At 56.0% G+C, this 17,999-nt stretch overlaps 2 protein-coding genes across 3 annotated transcripts in view; both read right to left on the reverse strand.

Annotated features, from left to right (window-relative positions):
* The window catches only part of ZNF385C (zinc finger protein 385C), a 70,380-nt gene that overhangs the window by 17,036 nt on the left and 35,345 nt on the right, over nt 1-17,999 (reverse strand).
* On the reverse strand, nt 1,108-6,420 carry C26H17orf113 (chromosome 26 C17orf113 homolog). Of its 2 annotated transcripts, XM_059489201.1 has the most exons (3): nt 6,377-6,420; nt 4,170-4,794; nt 1,108-3,232 (listed from the first exon to the last, which is right to left on the reverse strand). In XM_059489201.1, the coding sequence occupies exons 2-3, from the start codon at nt 4,686-4,688 to the stop codon at nt 1,700-1,702; spliced, it is 2,052 nt and encodes a 683-aa protein (XP_059345184.1). In that variant the 5' UTR covers nt 4,689-4,794; nt 6,377-6,420; the 3' UTR covers nt 1,108-1,699. The 2 variants fall into 2 exon arrangements, with proteins under 2 accessions (XP_059345184.1, XP_059345185.1); XM_059489202.1 differs by lacking the exon at nt 6,377-6,420 and having other exon boundaries at nt 4,170-5,310.

Here is a 17,999-nt window from a genome sequence, read left to right on the forward strand (position 1 = left end):
CACCCCTTCACCCTGCACAGCCACTGAACACACACCTGCAGCAGGTTTTTCTCCTGCTCCCTGTAAGGCAGAGCAACTGTTGTGCTCTGTGTGAAGCTCCCAGAGCTGCCTGTGAAGGTGGCAGGGCCAGGGCTGCAGGTTCTCACACCAACAGGAGCCTGCCAAGGACCCATCCCCGCAGACGCCGCTGCCTCAGCAAGCATCTGGCACAGAGTCTGCCCAGGCCAGATGGAGATGGAGCTCTTCATTCACACAGAGGCTCCCTCCTGCTTGGGAAATGTTCTCCAGCAAATTTTGATGGTGTCTCTAAATCCTTACCCACAGCTTTAAAGGTTTTGTCTCAGGCCAAGCACGTTTCCAGGAGGCTCCTCAATGCCAAAGGCTGATGGACAGAGAACAGCAACCCCCAGTCCCAATGCTGGACCACGATGGCAGCACCAGTGCAGCCCCAGCACCTCTGGGATCTGGACTGCCAACAAACAGATTGCACTGCACTGGACTCCCAGAGCAAGCAGACCTGGGTTGTGGGGCAGCAGATCTGCTACATCCTCCCATTTCCAGCTTTTGGCAGCCCCAGCAGAGGACCTGGCTCTCAGGATTCAATTCAGGTAATGCTTCATGCTGCTGCACTGGGTTTATTGCTGATTAGAACCAGTCTGAAGTGAAGGAAACAGCCCTCCAAGTGAAAACCAGCAAAGCCCAGTCACACTGGAACACACCAGCAGCACCCCAGACCTGTGGGCAGAGGGCTCTGAGCTCCAGGCTGCTGCAGGCACCAACAGCTCTGCTCACCTCAGGACAGACAGTAACACTTCAGAGCAGAAATATGAGCTGAACACCTCCAGCTGGCCCCAAAGCAGGTGTTGAAGGACTTTCTCCCAGACTGCAGGTTGCCAAGAGATCATGGTGCAAGGGGAACTTGGAGAGGTGAGGACGTGTTGGAAAGAACAAGAATTAGCTATTGATTGTTTTTGGACCCCTCCTCATAATTTATTCTGTCCTTGCAAAAAAAAAAAAAAAAGGCCTTTTAGATATCTTTAAACTTTAGGAAAATTAAGATAGACCTTTTTAATATAGATATTTATATATGTATATTTATATATATATATATATACACACATACAGATATGTACACAATGATGCATTTAAAGTTAACATTTCCTCAGCCATTACAATATCATTCCCTAAATCTCTTGCTCTTGAAATGATCATGACTTGATGCCACTGCTAAAAATACCCTGTGCTGTGTGCAAGGAACACCAACACGACACCGCCAGGCATGTTGGGGTCGGCGCAGAGCTCGGAGGATGTGCTGCCTTTTCTGCATTCACTCTCCAGGCTCCAGAATAACAAAAATCCCATATTTTTGCAGAGAATTAAGCAAAAGCTGCCGGGTATCTCTGTGCAAAGGCAACGTGACATTTGAGCTCAAGAGCTTTGCCTTCCTCTCCCCAAAACAAAATGATGACAAACCCTTGGAAAAAACTCGTCGCAATTCGGGATCTCGGGTGGCCTCGGGATTCTGAATTCTGGGCGATTCAAACAGAGGTTTGGGGCACGAGGATCCTGTTTTCTCTTCCCAGCACGGAGCAGGTCACCATCCAGCGCAGCTGCCCAGCTCCAGCAGTGCCCAGTGACGTGGAAAGGCGGCGCTGAGCTGGCCCTGGGGGCTGCCCCAAGGGCTCCAAACCAGCCACGCTCACTTCACCTGCGCCACGATGAACCCAGACTCCCTCATGCTCTCGTAGCACTCGATGGCCAAGGCAAAGTTGAACTCGCTGATGGCTGGCCCGTCGATGGCGATCTTCATGAGGTCAGAGAGCCCCTGGTCCCTGGCGAGGCGCGAGCGGCCGCGCTGCAGCAGCTCCCGGCCCCGGCGGATCTTCTCGGCCAGCACCGAGCCCAGCGGCAAGGCCAGGGCTATAGCGGCCAGGACAGCGAAGTCTGGGAAGAGCTCGTGCATCTCAGAGCTGCTGTAGACCAGCTTGACACACAGGTCCTTGAAGGAGAGCTGGCTGAGGCTGAAGACGATGCGCTTGAAGAGGGGAAAGTCGCTCAGGGCCCTCTCGCTCACCACCACCCGCGAGTACACCCGCAGCAGGAAATTCAGCTCGCTCACCCCATAGCTGCCAATGTCCTCCAGAGACTGCGGGTAGCACTTGGGGTTGAAGATGGCAGAGAAGGAGCTGATGGCCTCCAGGACGCTGCTGGGGAACCTGTCCAGCAGGTTGCCCCGTACCTTCTCCAGGTAGCTGTCCTTCAGGTGCTCAAAGTGTTTCAGGTGCACCTGGGAGCAGTTGGCAAGCTCCACACCCTTGTAGTAGAGGCGGCTCTCGCCCTCCCGGCCATCCTGTGGGTGCTTGTTCATCTCTCTGAGGAACTCCTGGAGGTTCTGGCCACTGGTGCTCTGCTGGGCCTGCAGCGTGGTGGCCGTGGCTGAGACTATGGGCTTCAAGATGGAGAGGTCAAAATCCTCGATCTGGAAGAAACGACTGAGCTTCTGGAAGATGGGGAGGACATCCAGAAGGATCTTGGTGAAGGCCACAAACTGGAACTTCTTGAGCTCTTCGCAGAGGCCACGAGCCACGGGTGAGCACTCTGCCTGGCTCTCCAGCAGCAGCACCAGCGTGGGCCACGAGGAGTCAATGGCTTCTACAGCTGGGAAGATAGAGGTCCAGTGGATGGCTTTGGGGCTCCCAAGGTCTATCTCACAGAGGTCCAGGACCCTCCGCAGCTCCTGCAGGCTCTCCCCTTCCCCCTGGAAGCTGGAGTAGAGCCTATACACAGCATCCACAGTGGTCTCATACTTCTGGAGGTACTCGATGGTGCTGATGCTCTCGGCCAGCAGCAGGGAGGTGCCGTGGGATAGGCAGTGCACCTCAGTGAGAAGCGGGCAGAGCGAGCCCAGCGCCGTCCCCACCCCGCTGAGCCGCTCGGCCACCAGCGAGGCACTGTCAGCGCTGAGCCAGGTGAGCTTCATGCTGGGGATGCCAAAGGAGCGCATCACCTCGCCCACCTTGCCTGCCACCGTGGAGGCCTCCCCTGCAGGCAGCTCGAAGCTGCCCAGGAAGGTGATGGAGGTCTGCCCGTTGCAGGGGGAGACAGTGGTGGTGAACACGGCGAGGCTGCGGTGCTCCAGGACGTCCACTGTCTCGTCCACCACCAGCCCAATGAACGGCGAGGCTTTGATCCTGTGCCTGTCCTCGTTGTGGAGGACTTTGGCAATGGCTGCCTGGGCCAGTGGAAGGAGGGGTGCAGGGAGGGAGAGAGAAACACAAATGAGATTCAGAGGCAGTGGGAGATGAGCAGCACTTGGCACAGAGTGAGCGGGTGGGCTCCCACCCACAGGCTCCTGCAGCACAAGAGCCCCGAGCCAGGGAAAAGCCCTTGCACACAGAGGCTGGAAATCACTTTCTTTTTCCCTAACAAGCTTTCTCCTCCTGCTCCTGTTTGGCAGCTCAAGCACCATGGGAAGCTGCTGAGAGCTTGGGGGTTCCTGTCCTGAGCTTGGGGCCAGAGCCCCAGAGATATAGCAGGACACAGCATCACCAGCAAGCATCACTGACCACTCAAGCCCCCAGCATCCCATTCCCAAGCCCATATCTATGCTGGCACTGACACCAGGAACTCACCTGCCCCATTCAACTCCAGCAGTTCCACTTCACTGGCACAGCAGGGGCAGGAGCAGCAGCAAAATGGCAACGTTTTTTCGATCTTTACTCATTTACTCACACTTCCCCCATTTCAGGCAAACTCCCCAGTTCGGAGGGAAAACTTCCTCTGTGTGTGTGAGTGCTGCAAGGATCACCACAGGCTGGGAAACCTAATTAGTGGGTTTAGTCTATCAGTAGCAAAATAAGGCTCTGCAGAGAGCTGAAAGCCTGGCAAACAGCCAAGCCTCACTAAAAATTTAATTTGATTTTAGCAGGCATGAAGTGTTGGTAAAATTCAGAAATTCCTCTTAAACTCTCCGGCTACTTGATCTTCCTGATCACTCAGTTTAGGGCAAAAAAAGGCAAAAGCCACAGTGCTCTTGTGCTAATTGAACTCCTGAGACAATTAGCACTCATCCTGCAAAGCTCAGGGAGCTCAGTGGGGACAGGCACCATCCCTGCCCTGCCAGGTGCAGCGACCACCCAGCTGGCAACCCCCTACCCACCCTTACACACCTGCATCTCCCTGACGCTGCCAGGGTGGTAGAACTCGCTGTGCTCTGACGCCAGCAGCGCCTGGCACAGGTTGAACTTCTGCAAGCTCAGCAGGGAGGAGCACTTCTCATCGGGCATCTCCTCCTTGGCCATCCAGTAGACCGTGGTGAGGACGGCCACCTTGGCCGGGTTCACCTCCACCTTGATGAGCGAGCGCAGCTCGGGGTGGCCAGCACTGGGGGTGTCGAAGGCCAGCTGCTGGCGGTTGACGGCCAGCGCCTGGCGGTGGGCACCCGAGGTGACGTGGCGCAGCAGGGCGTGCCGCTGGAAGTTGTCGGTGCCCACGGTGAAAGCGTTCTCCGCTTTCCCGTGCTTGTTCTTCACCAGGGCCTGCCGGCACTCCGCGCAAAACATGAGCTTCCTCTCATAGTCAAACTCCAGCCAGGTGAACTCCTCCTTCCAGTGCTCATTGAAATAGCGTTTGCACTTTTTGTTGGAATTGGAAGTTTCCCCAGCTGGCTTTTTCCCCGGAGGCACCATGCTGCTGTGGCTGGGAAATCAGCTAGGGTTGAAGCACACCGTGCCTCCAGGAGCAGTGTGCGCATTTAATTTAGTAAGAAGGTCTATTACCACTCTCCTGGTCTGACTGGAGATGAAAGAGACACAAGGGAAATGGGATTAGGGCCCTGCCAACCTCAGCTGGGGCTTGGCTGTGGTGGCACAAGCGACAGTGGCACGGTGACAGCAGTGGTGACAGCAGCCCCAGCACCACACATGGGGATCCCATCAAGCTCCTCATCAGCACCAGCAGAAGCTCTCGGTGTCACTGGTGGGACTGGCACACACACAAATGGTCCCACCAGCACAGGAACACCCACAGGCTTCCCCTAGGAGCAGCCTTACCCACTGTGCTGGCACTGGGAAGGTGAGGAAGGCTCAGAGGGGATGAAACACCCAAAAAAGAGTGTTCAGCCCAAGAGGAGGGTTGGCAGTGAGTGCCAGGGCCCTGGAGCAGAACAAGGGTGACTGGGAGCTAGCCCAGACACACGTGCTGGTGTGCACATGTGTGCTCTGAGTCCTGCCTGCCTCGTCCCTCCTCCAGGGAATTGCCAAAGCTGTGGCAAGACCCTTGGCAGCACAGCCATGCTCTGCACGCTCAGTGGCATCCCAGTGTCCCTTCCAGGGGGTTACACACTCCACTCCAGGCCAAGCTCACAAATATCTACTGAGCTAGAGGCTGCAAAGCACTTAAAGATGTAACCAAACCAGGATCTGAAGGGTTTAACCACTCACTTGACCTCCTCCCTGCACTTCAGGCCCGCTCAGTCTGAACTCACATTTCTCCATAGAACCGGACTGAAAATCCAAACTGAGCCTTGATAAAGGTGTTGGTGAGAGGAGGGGGGAAGAACCCAGAGCTGCATGGGGAAGGGGGAGAACCAAAATGCAGAGGGAAAAAGAAAGAACGTGGACACTGAGCAGCAAGAAAACTGGGGAATACCATCAGTCCACCGATGAGGAACTTGGGGTTTTTCTGAAGAACTAGCCCCCAAACTAGAGCCACTGCTGTGGGGGCAGGGAGAAGGAACCTTCACAATTCAGGAGTTAGAACAAGACCACAACACCCATCCCCACAGAGCCAGTGCCCTGCACAATGCTGGCAGGTGGGCTTGGAGTGACCTGCAAGTTAGCCTGGTACAGCGACCCCATCCATCCCTGCATGGCCCCAGGGGGAGCATTCCTGCGCTCTTTCCCTGTCACTGACCCCATTGCCTCCCAAGCCATCCCCACAGCCCCCCCTCCCCAGCACTTGCTCCGGCAGAAGCCGCTGCCTTGGAAAGAAAAGAAAAAAGAGCAGCAATTAGCGTGTGGGATGCAGGAGGCCGGGGCGGGGGTTGGGATGGAGCAGAGCTCCGTGGCACCTCTTCCCACAGCACCCAATTCCCGCAGCTCTGGCACCAGCCCAGCGCCCCTCGCTGCTGCTGCTGCTGCTGCCCACGGGTGAAAGCAGCACTGCGCATCCCGGGGGGCTCGGCAGCAGCTCGGCATGGGGGGCACACTCCGGTTCCCCCAGCAGCCTGCAAGTTTGGGCAGGATGAGGGTTTGGTTGTGGGAGGACAAGCTGAGCCTTGTCCCCGGAGCATCATCCCGGGAGGGTGAGCGGAGCAGCCCCAGCGCCCAGCCCAGCCCTGCGTGCCCACCCCGCTCACCCGCCCCTCCATACGTACCATGGAAAAGCTGCCATAAGCTTTGGGCTGGGGGGGCTCGCAAACTTCCCAGATTTTAAATAGGAAAAAAAAATTGTAAAAAAAAAAGAAACACACACACCAAAAACAAAACAACGGACCGAAAAAACCCAAACCCAGCCAAGCAACGCAAAATCCAAAAATAAAACAAAAAGAAGCAGCGGGGCGTTCGTGGGGCGGCCCCGCAGCCCCCGCGGCCCCGAGCGCGGCGGCTGCGGGAACAAAGCCTGCGGCGGGCGCCCGCCTCAGCGGAGCACGGGAGCCGCCATCTTGCAGCCAGCACCGTCTGCCTCACGGCTGCTCCCGGCTGCTCACGGCGGCAGTGGCCACTAGCGGTGACCGGCATGGGCAAGGCCCCGCGGCCGTGGCCGGGACACGGGGACAGCGGACGTGGTGGCTGCAGCGGCCACGGGGACAGTGGACGTGGTGGTGGCCAGGCCGTGGGGCCAGCGGATGTGGTGGTGGCCGGGCCACAGGGACACTGGACATGGTATCCGAGCCACGGGGACACCGCATGTGGTGGCTGGGCCATGGGGACAGCGGACGAGGTGGCGGCTGGGTCATGGGGACACTGGACGTGGTGGTCGGGCCACAGGGACAGTGGACATGGTGAGGACACTGGACGTGGTGATCAGGGCACGGGGACACTGGATGCAGTGGGGACACTGGATGTGGTGGGGACAGTGGGTCCTGGGGACGGGGTCCCTGTGCCTGCCCCATGCTCACCTGCCCGGGATCGCTTCCCCCCAAGTGCAAGGAGTGGTGCCCATCAGGGGGATCCTAGCCTGGGTCTCTCAGCTGAGAGCTGGGCACAGGGTGAGCTGCAGGAGGGTTTGCAGCCAGCCAGGATGAGTATTTCTGGGGTTTGGAGGTGTTCTGCAAGTTGTGGGCAGAGCAGCACCCAGCCGTGGACACGGAGGTTTGGCAGGATCCAAGTCCAAGCCCTTTAGGGAATGCCACAAGGTGTTCCTGCTTAGCTGCACTCCTGGTCCATGGCTGCAGGGCTGGAGCTGAAAGACTGCCCCTTGTCCCAGAGCTCCCTAACGAGCAGAGGGGTTCCCTACATCCCAAAAGCTTTATTTTAGCAATAAATGGTGAAATTTAGAGCCTCGACTACTTCCAGAAAGAGAATTTTGTGCCACATTTGCTTTCCCCAAACAAAACTCCTGAGAACACTGAAATCCCAAGGGGCACCAGTGTGCTTTGGGACTCCTGATGGGAACCTGGCTCCTGGTTTCCCAGCACATATCCTGTGCCTGGGAGCTGAAGGATGCTCCCACCCAGACTCGGTGTGGAATTGGGCCACGAGGAGGGACGTGGCCCACCGGAATTTGCCTGGATTAGGAGCTGATTGTACCTGGCTCCAGCTGGCTCTGCACCAGGGGGGTCTGGTGGCCCCCGGTTAATTCCTCTCTTGAGGCTCCTCCACATATCCTGGGGCAAGAGGCTCTTCCTGTGCTGGGGACATTCTTGCCGAAGTGTCAGCCCAGGGTTAATGAGAGCTGGAGGTGGTGAAACCAGAGCCGGCTCCTGGGGTGAAAACACACCCGATTTATTCTTGTGCTAATGCCGGGAGAAAAGAGGATTGAGCCTTTTAAATGAGTTTTTAGGAGCCTGCAGCATCGCCTGGTCCCATTCCCAGCACCCAGAGCAGGACAGCAAAGGTCAGCGACCCCAAATTAGAAATGGTTGGAACCAACTCCACTTCCCAATTCCTCCATGGAGTCCCTGCAGTAAAATCCACGGGACCAATGGACTCCAGAGGAGAACACGCTTGTTCTGCCTGCCCTGTGCAAGAGGCAAGGCTCAAACCACTGACTCCTTCTCCCCTGCAAACCCATTCCTGCTGGAAGCCTCAACTGAACACGAATTTTGGGCAGCATTTGCAGGATGTCCCTGACCCTCTGCCCTCACAACGCTGCCGGATGTCAGACGTCTTTCCTAAAGGAACTGGAGTGGAGATACTCCTGTTTAACTGCACACAGCAGCAGCAGCCTTGGCTGGAGCCAATTGTGGCTGTTTTTCCCGAGCTGGGTGGGCAGGTGCCCAGAGCACCAGCACATCCATCATCCCCACGGCTCGAGGGTGGCAGCAGCCATGAGCCACAGTTTCCATCTGAGTCCCAGTTTCCATTGGCATCCCACACCTCGGGCAGCCACAGCAGCTCCCACTGGGATGCTCCAGGCACCCTTTCCTGCACTCCAGTCCCACATCCATGGACAGGTTCCCTGAGGGTTTCTTATTCCTTCTATAAGCTGAACAGAAGAGACCAAACCCAAAAAAAAAATGTTTAAATCCCCGAGTCCAAAGATATTTATGAGATTTTTTTTCCATCCCTGCTCTAAGCCAGTCAGGCTCGGGGAAATGACGCACGCTGTTCCCGCAGCAGAGGTGCTGGTGTTCCCAGAGCTGCTGACCCCAAAGAGCCCATCCCTGCTCACCCTCTGCACCCAAATCCCCGCCGTGCCAGCCCCCAAAATGAGCGGGGAGCATGCAGGGGAGGGAGGGAGGACTCACGGGAGCTGCATCCCTCGCACCCACCCGCAGGTGGTGACAGCTCAGTTCGGTCCCTGCCGCGAGTGCTGGAGGGGGGAGGCTGCGAGGAGCCGCTGTCTCGTGTGGGAGAGAGCACCCGGCACCGTGTCAGCTCAGCCAAATTAAAAATACTCCTGCAGCCCCCGGGCTGGTGCCTGGACGGGCGGATCTGGCAGGGACAGGGCCTGCAGGATGTGCTGACACTGGAAGGGATGTGGGGAGGAGAAGGTGTTCCCATGCAGAGGAGGGGATGGGACACACACTGGGGGACCCCAGCTTTGTCCCAACTCTCCTGCACAGCTCAGGGGGGTGTTCCTTCTCTTCCAGCACCACTGTGGGCACAAAGACTGGCTCCAGCACGCTCAGATCCTTGTGGAGGGGCTTGGATGGGCAGTGGGCTGTAAGCAGGGAACCATGGGGTGCTACTGGAGAAGAAGCCCCCCAGTTTGGTGACATGGTGGCCCCCACACAGCCCACAGGCACTGCCAGCTTGCAGAACGCAGCCTCGTGCCTCGCTCCCCTGCACAGCTTTGTCACAACCTTCAGCTGCGTGACTGCAGCTGGCAGGGAACAAGCCTTGAAATAAACTCAGATGACATTCCTGCAAACTCTGGACATGGCCACAACAGGATTACTGAGCTGGGCAGGGGAAGGGGGAGTGAACATGCTCATCTCTCCCCGCCGGCGACCCCAGCTCCAGGCTGAGGCTCCTCTGAGCAGCAGCTGAGAAGGGCAAAGCCCTTTTGTCAAGGAGCAGAAGCAGGGACAGGGTGATCTCGCTGCCTGGGCTTCCTCCAGTCCATGCACCTGGTCCTTGGGAGGCAGCTTGGCTGCATCTTTCTCCCCAGGAGCTACAGGGAACTTCACCCCACAGCACTGGTATCAAAAGCAGCTGCTGAGGAGCAAAACTGGATCTCAGTCTTGCTCTATCAAGCATTTTTTCCTCCCTTGTCCACAAACATTAAGCCCAACTCCCTTTGGATTTTAATTCCCAATGCTCCCCATTTGCCGGGTAATGATCTGTAAAAGCAGCATTTAGGGATGCCTCCCCCAGCAGAGACCCCAGCCAGCTCAGTGTCCCCTGTGTCACAGCCAGCAGTGCTGCCAGGCCATGGCAAACCAACCAAGACCCCACCAACAGGAGCTCGAGAGGGATTTGGGCTCATCCTGACTGGAGGCAGCAGAAGAGAGGTGGCAAACACTGAACCTCATCTGGGCTCCCCAGCCCACCCCTCCCTGGGTCCCCCTGAGAGATGGAGAGCTCAGGAGTGCACCAGAGCCCCCCCATCAGTTCAGCCTTTATTCTGGGCACCGTTTAAATTGTAAAAATTGCAGCCAAGTCCAATTCATTACAGCTGAGGAACGGCTGACAGAAATGAAAAGGGAGAAAAGCTCCTCAGATTGATGCTTTCTCACCATTCCAGTGAAATAACCAATTTGGAACAAATTAGGGGCTCCCGTCTCCACCAGCCTTTTGAATTGCCTCCAAGCCAACGCACATTTTTCATAGTGCAGCGTTTCTTCCATTAGCAGTGAAAATTAATGATTTCTATTATTGAAGCACCTGAAGGCAGGTGCCTCCCTCACACAGCTGGGGCTGGGCTGGCACTGAGTCCCCAGAGAGCCAAGGAGACCCACGAGAAGACAGCCAGGTTCAGAGAGGGTAAGTGACACTTCCAGGGCTATCTGGTAGGTCAGTGGCAGAACCAGTGGCCATCCCTGCTGGGCCATCCCAGACCACCATAGTGACACCCAAAATGCATGTGACAGTGGCACAGCTGTCCCCAAGAGCACACAGACCACCATGGTGACACCCAAAATGCGTGTGACAGTGGCACAGCTGTCCCCAAGAGCACACAGACCACCATGGTGACACCCAAAATGCGTGTGACAGTGGCACAGCTGTCCCCAAGAGCACACAGACCACCGTGGTGACACCCAAAATGCGTGTGACAGTGCCACAGCTGTCCCCAAAACCCCCCTAAGCAGTGAAACCACTTGAGCCTCATCCGGTCCCAGCTTTGCTTGGGTAGGGGGAAAAGGGGAATTGCCCCAAGGGTACAACTTAAACTTCAGGAGGGCAAGTCCTGGGGCACCAAAAGGGCTTTCAAACCCCAATCCACCTCAATATTTCCCCTCCCAAGAGGACCAAAGTCCTTCTCTTCCCCTCTACTGCCAGAATTATTCTCTGAGCACAGCTCCCCAGCTGAAGCACACAACCCCCTGCAACCACAGCTGCCCCATGGCCAGGATGGTCCTGCTTAGAGTTTGGGAGATGACACACGTCTGTCCTCATTTTCTAATTAGATTTTTATTTCCCACCTCTAGTATTTCATTGTAATTTCCGCCACTCCTACCCAGGCCATGCTAATATAATCACTCAGGAGGAGAGTGGGAGCAGCCAGCCCACTCCTTCCAACATCCCGCTCAGGAAAGGCACAAAAAAATAAAGCAATCTGCTAAATCCCCAGCCCCTGCAGTCATTACAAGCTCAGGGACATCAGGTGGGTGCTGAAACAAGCCATCAAAGCCTCGGTGCCGCCAGCACCTGCCAGGAACATCAGCACTGAGAAACTTCAAAAAAAAAAGTTCACATTTGCCCAAAACACTCGTTAGCAGTTCATTGCTGCAGCAAGGTGAGGCATAATTAAAAATGGACTGAAGAGATTTGTGAATTACATCCTCGGCTTGATGCTGGAGACACAGTGATATTTTTTAGCCCACATCATCCTGGAGGTCAAGATTAGATGACAGCTTGGTCTAAAAATACTCTGAAGGGGAGGCTGAGGCTGTTGGAGGAGGTCAGAGCCCCCTGTGCCCCCATCCCAGCGTTGCAACCAAGGGACAGATGTGTCCCCCAGGACATTGCTTGGAGCAAGCCCCAGTAATAAAAACAACTGCTGCATGTACAGGGAAATCCACCCAAAACAAGCACGGGGAAAGCTCAGTCCCACCATCTGCCAAAGGAACCCCAAAGCCAAACCCAGCAGCTCAGTGGGGCCAGGCTCCCCACACTGTCACCCCAGAAGTCCTGAGAGGGCTGGAATCACCATGAAAACACCACATTACCCCCCCGGAGCAGCATGGGGAACATCAGCGAGCCCATTCCAAACTGAAGATTTAGTGGGTATTTAATATTTCCTCCATATCTGAGGCCACAGAGTGAAAAGCAAGCTCTGAGGTTGGACTTTAGTTTGTCTTTCAAGCCTGCTTTGCCTGACAAGTACTCCAGATAAATATCCCGAGTAGTGTTACACGTTCCAGAGAGACAGGGAAAGACATTTCAGAGAAAAGATTGTGTTTCAAACTATTAGAAAAATTAAATTGATCCACGGGACTTGGCTGGGGCCAGTTTGCTCTATGGGGGACAAGCACCCCAACATGGGCACCTGACTGATGTGCCAGGCTAACAACATCCATGTTCCTGGCTTGGCTGCCCTTGGGCACCCAAAAGGAAATCTTATCAGAGGAAAGAGAGTGCACAGCAGCCTGCAGATGTGCACAGCACACACACAGAAGCGGCACTGCTGCCCACAGGGAGGTGCCAGCCCCATCCCTGCCAGCAGCCAGGGGCCACTCTCCCTCCCCAGCAGAATTAACACTGATAATAACAAAACCACTAAAATTACCAGCCCTGAACCCACACAGAACCAAGAACAGCATCACATTCTGCTCACTGCTGCTTCTCCAAGCCTGGCCACGGAGCTCCACTGCCCCTGGCCACCCTCACAAGGACACTGCTGGTCACTCTCCCCCAGCCTCACATCACACAAAAAGCATCCAACAAACGTCTGTGTCGCAGGTGCAGCAGGATCGCAAGTTGGAGCTGACACTCAGACAAAGAGCAAGGGCAAAATCCAGCCCCGTCAGCACACAACCTTTTCCCTCCTCTTTTTGCAGCCCTGGGAAAAATCAATAAGATGCAGTGAGTCAAACTCAGCTTGAAGCCCGTAAGTAATTAGGATTAGCAGGCTGGGAGCCCAGGAAACAGGCTGCCTGTGTGCTGGGCGGGGAGGGACCATTTTGTGGGTGCAGGGTACAGCCTCAGCTGATGCAAATAACACGAGCAGCTCCTTAACGGGGTTTTCAGGCAGAACGGCAATAAGGAATGGGAACGACAACGTTTGCTTAGAAATGGGAAAATCTGATAGGGATAATTTGGAGTGCCAAGCCGTGCTAGGAACAGGATGGGGACCCCACAGGTGAATCAGGAGTTGAGTTGGATGCCGAGCCCATTCCCAGCCCCTCACTCTGAGCCCGGACTCCTTGAGTACCGCTTGTCCCCGGGTTTTTTACCCGGCAGTAAATAACCCACCTCAATGTTTCACTATTTAGAGTTAACTTAGTGGCCAAAATCGCAAAGTGGAGAAGAGACCCCCACACACACACAACCTGCGCAGAGCGACCAGCAAAATAAAAACCAATTCGCTGTTTTTCTGTCCTGAAAAACAGCTCGGACGCCGAAAAGCGCCCTTTCCTCCAGCTGAAGGAACCCGGCAGAACACGGGAGCGCTCAAACCGGGGAGCAGCAGCCCCGGGACAGCGGCGAGGCCATACCCGGTCCCCATCCCCTCAAAATCACCGATCCGCGAGCTCCGCGGCTGCACCCCCGAGAAGCGACCGGGGGGACGAAGGAGCGATGGAGAGGAGAGAGATGGAGGGCGACAAGGAGAGAGACAGAGAGAGATGAGGCTGCGGGAAAGTTGCGTGTCACCCACCTAGGAGCATTTTGGATGCGGCTGCGTCTCCTGGGCGCTGCTGGTGCCTCCGCTCGCCGGGCAGAGCTGCGGGCAGGGCCGGGCGGGCGCAGCCCCGCTCCCGCTCCCGCCGCCCCTCGCCCCGCGTCCGGCCCCGCCTCGGCCCCGCAGCGGCGCGGGGGGAGAGAAGCGACCGGGGATCGGCGTGGGAATGGGCGGGGGGACAGCAGCTCCCCCTCCCCGCACAGCCGGGGCTGCCCGGACCCCGAAACTTGGGGCGAGGGGAGGGCTCTAAAGTGGCTGATTTGGAGGGAAATGTCCTTGTGGGGTTGGGAGGGGACACTCAGCGGCAGTCACCCACCGCGACCCCCGGCAGCAGGGACCGGGTCCCTGCCGTGGGTCCCTGCTCGTTCAGCCCCAGCCCTGAGTGCTGGGAACACGCAGGGTCTGCCCCAAGCATGTCATCGGCTTGGGGGGGTGACACGAGTGGGCACGGGCAGCCTGGCGCGGGTGGGGTGCTCATCTCAGCCCCCCATGATTGAGGTGCTCAGTATCCCATGATTGGGGTGCTCATCTCAACCTCTCTAAGACTGGGGTGCTCTTTTCAGCCCCCCATGACTGAGGTGCTCATGTCAGCCCCTCTATGACTGAGGTGCTCAGCCCTCCAAGATTAGGGTGCTCATCTCAGCCCCCCATGAGTGGAATGCTCATCTCAGCCCCTCCATGACTGAGGTGCTCATCTCAGTCCCCTCATGATTGGGGTGTTCATCTCACGTCCTCATGATTGGGGTGCTCATTTCAGTCCCTCCGTTATTGGGGTGCTCATCTCAGCCTCCCATGACTGAGGTGCTCATCTCAGCCTTCCAAGATTAGGGTGCTCATCTCAGCCCCCCTATGACTGAGGTGCTCATCTCAACCCCTCCATGACTGGGGTGCTCATCTCAGCCCCCCGAGATTGGGGTGCTCATTTCAGCCCTCCATGATTGGGGTGCTCAGCCCCTCACGACTGAGGTGCTCATCTCAGCCCCCCACAACTGAGGTGCTCAGTCCCCATGATTGAGATGCTCATCTCAGCCCCCCACGATTGAGGTTTTCATGCCTGCTGCCCTCCCCATCAGTTCCTCAGCAAGGACTGTGCCTCCTCATGGCAGCACCTTCTCTGTGCTGATTTTTGGCTCCTTCTCAGGAGGTAAGGCTCATGACTTGCTTACATTGCTGCCCTTTAAACAGGGAAATGAAAAACCCGCTCGTGAAAAGGGGAAACAATCACCTCCCCTGCCTCCCTGAACAGGAGACAAGAACAAGGAAGGAATGAAATATTTTTCTCCAGTCAAACAATACAAGGAGTTGGGCAGAAACCACTGGGCCATACAGAATGAAAATGAACCTTTTAAACTATGAGATGCCTGGGTGTGCCCACGTGCCACAGCCAGACTGGGCACTTTTGGGGTAAATCACAGAATTTTGGTGCACTGAGAAGCACTAAAGGCATCAGGGCCCCCCTGGGTGCTGCTGCAGGGCCATGGTTCTCTCTGCCAGACCTCAGCCTGGCTCGGCTGGCACCGGGCAGCCTGGCAGAGCCCCGGGCAGGCGGGGTGTTGTTGTCAGGGTCGTTAACAGCAGCAGTAAGTTTAGCCGGGGCACTCGCTAATCCGGGATTGACAGCTGGCCCCGCACGCATTACCCGGCCCCCTGCAGGCTATTTAAACCCCATATTAATTTGTTTAATGTCATCAGGGGTTTGGTGTTACTGCAGGGAGGTGGAAATGTAAAGGCTGGGAGGAGCAGGGGGCTCCTCGATCCCGGAACGATGCTGATCTCCTTTCCCAGGGATAACCACAAGCCATGAGCAAGTCTGGCATCTCCTGACCTCCAGCCCCTCTGGATTGATGTACAGCCCTGATCCCCACTCCATCCTCCATTTGCCCTGAGCAGCCCCTTCATTCTCCCCAGAAATCTCCTCAATAAATCCTTTCCCATGTGGTTCACGCTGCATTTATCCCATCCAGGCCAGCAGCTCCTGGTGAGCATTGCCACGGAGCTGGAGTGACACGGAGGGCTGGAAGGGAGTGTGGGATGCTGCACTTTGTGGCCGAGCCTTTGAGGCCAGCTGGAGCTGGGGTTAATTGCAGGTGCTGATTACAGCCCTGGCCATTAACGCCTGCCAGCCCTGCCCAGCACATCACTGGAATTTCCCAGCTCGGCCCTGTGGGTCTGTCCAGTGCATAACTTGCTATATTTGTCCTTATTTGTCCATAACTTGCTATATTTGTACCTCAGAGCTGGTGTAGGGCAGCAGCACAAAGCCTCCCACAGGGTCCAGACCCTCATCCCCCATCCCAGGGAGCAAAGCCTGAGGCTGCAGATCCCCACAGCCTCCTCTGTGGGGTGAAGCTGGTGAAGAATCTACCCTGGAGTGGCTGAGAAGGGGTCAAAAAGCTCCACCATCACATGGGAGGCCCTAAAAAACCCCCAGATCCAACAGGGGTCAGATGCCAGAGCCCCTCGTGGTCACCACTTTCGATGTCCACATGTGGGGCACTGATGGCTGAGCACCCCAAGAGCGTGGGGATGGAACCAGAGGGTTTCCTGTGAAATGGCCCCAGGCCCCAGCCCTCAGCCTGCAGCTCATCCTCACACCCACCCCTCCTGGGAGAGGCAAATCCCAAACATGCACTAAGCCGGGCTTGCTTGGGCAGGTCTGCTCAAATCCTGCCTGTGGCTTAAAGCATGAGGGAGGGCAGGGAGAAGGGGAGGGGGCTCGGGCTCAGCTGTGCCACCAATGCCACCAATTCACAGGGTTCAGGCTCCAGGAACCACAACAGAGGGATTGCTCTGAACCCTGCTGAGGGCACAGTTAAATTCTTTGCTGGCTGTCCAGGGCTGGCTTTTCCCAGCCTTAGACTCCAGAGGCAGCCTGGCAAAAAGAGACCAGAATTGGGCAGTGAACACATCAATAAAGGAGGAGGGAGGTAGGAATAAAAGTCTAGTCAGAACTGCTCCCTGCTCAAGTCTGATGAGGATACCCAGGACTGGCTCTTCCCAGCCTTAGAATCCAGAGGCAGCCTGGCAAATACTGACCAGAACTGGGCAGTGAAAACATCAATAAAGGAGAGGGGAGACAGGGATAATAACCAGCCAAAACTGCTCCCTGCCCAGGTCTGCTGAGGACATTCAGGGCTGGCTCTTCCCAGCCTTAGAATCCAGAGGCAGCCTGGCAAAAAGAGACCAGAATTGGGCAGTGAAAACATCAATAAAGGAGAGGGGATACAGGAATAATAACCCAGCAAAAACTGCTCCCTGCCCAGGTCTGCTGAGCCTTGCAGAGCCTTTCTGTCTGACTTTGTTCACCGAGGGTTTAGGGTATAATTTGGGGGTGAAAGACGGCAGATAGGATCAGGACTGATACACCTGGAGGATGTGTATCAGTTTTCTCCTGCTCTGTAACCTGAGCCCCATCAGAAGCAGGAGGCTCCAGCTGAAGCAGCCGCCGGCGTTCATCCCTGCTGGCCCAGGAAGGCAGGCACTGACCTTTCCTGCTCCTCAGTTTGCTCAGGATTAAAGTAACATTTTTTAAGGGCTGAATCCTCCTCCCCCGAGGGGCTTCCCACACAAAGAGAGTGAGGTTTGTGGCTCACAGTCACCCACGACCCCCCTGATAAACAGAGACTTGCCAAACTGCCCGCCCAGTTAATTTTTCAGTTAATTTTTCAGAGTTCACCGTGCCCACCCAGATAATTTTTATTAATCCCCATTTTTTTTAAATGAATCCTTCCTACAGATCTCTGCCTCTATGCAGAGCAAACCTGAGAGACTTGCCAAACTGCTGAGTTCACCGTGCCCACCCAGATAATTTTTATTAATCCCCATTTTTTAAGTGAATCCTTCCTGCAGGTTTCTGCCTCTATGCAGAGCAAACCTGGGTGCTTTGTGTCAGTGGAGGGGTCTGGTGACCCTGGGGGACACAGACCCCCAGCTCTGACCCCCAAGGATGAGCCAAGGTGGGCATCATTCCATTTGGTGGTGGAATGATGCCTCCCACCCTCATCATCCTTCCCAGGGAGATGGCTAATTACAAAGGCATCCAGGACACGTCTGTGAACAGGGTGGAGAAACTGCATGACCTAGAAATATTTAATTATCAAGAAAAGGGGTGGAAATTACACCTGGAAATAGTTTCAGAGAGAGAGAGTGTAAGATTTTCCATTTAACTCAGGAGTGCTCTCCTGGAAAGGACAGGCAGAGGGTTCCACCTTGCCACCACACTTTGGTTCCCCCCAGCCCAATGCAGATTTCCTGGGGGGTCACAGGGCCCATGTGGAGTTTGGCATGGAACCAATTACCCAGAATCTTCTGGATGCTTAATTAGCCTG

This window comes from Ammospiza nelsoni, chromosome 26 (genome assembly GCF_027579445.1).
Source record: "Ammospiza nelsoni isolate bAmmNel1 chromosome 26, bAmmNel1.pri, whole genome shotgun sequence".
In the NCBI taxonomy this organism is placed as follows: domain Eukaryota; kingdom Metazoa; phylum Chordata; class Aves; order Passeriformes; family Passerellidae; genus Ammospiza; species Ammospiza nelsoni.

What these genes read in the sequence shown, in the direction of transcription:
- C26H17orf113 (XM_059489201.1), bottom strand. Translation starts at nt 4,688, where the DNA reads ATGGTGCCTCCGGGGAAAAAGCCAGCTGGGGAAACTTCCAATTCCAAC. An exon ending in GCAGCGTCAGGGAGATGCAG is followed by an intron (nt 3,233 to 4,169) that starts GTGTGTAAGGGT and finishes CCACTGGCCCAG; the next exon opens with GCAGCCATTGCCAAAGTCCT.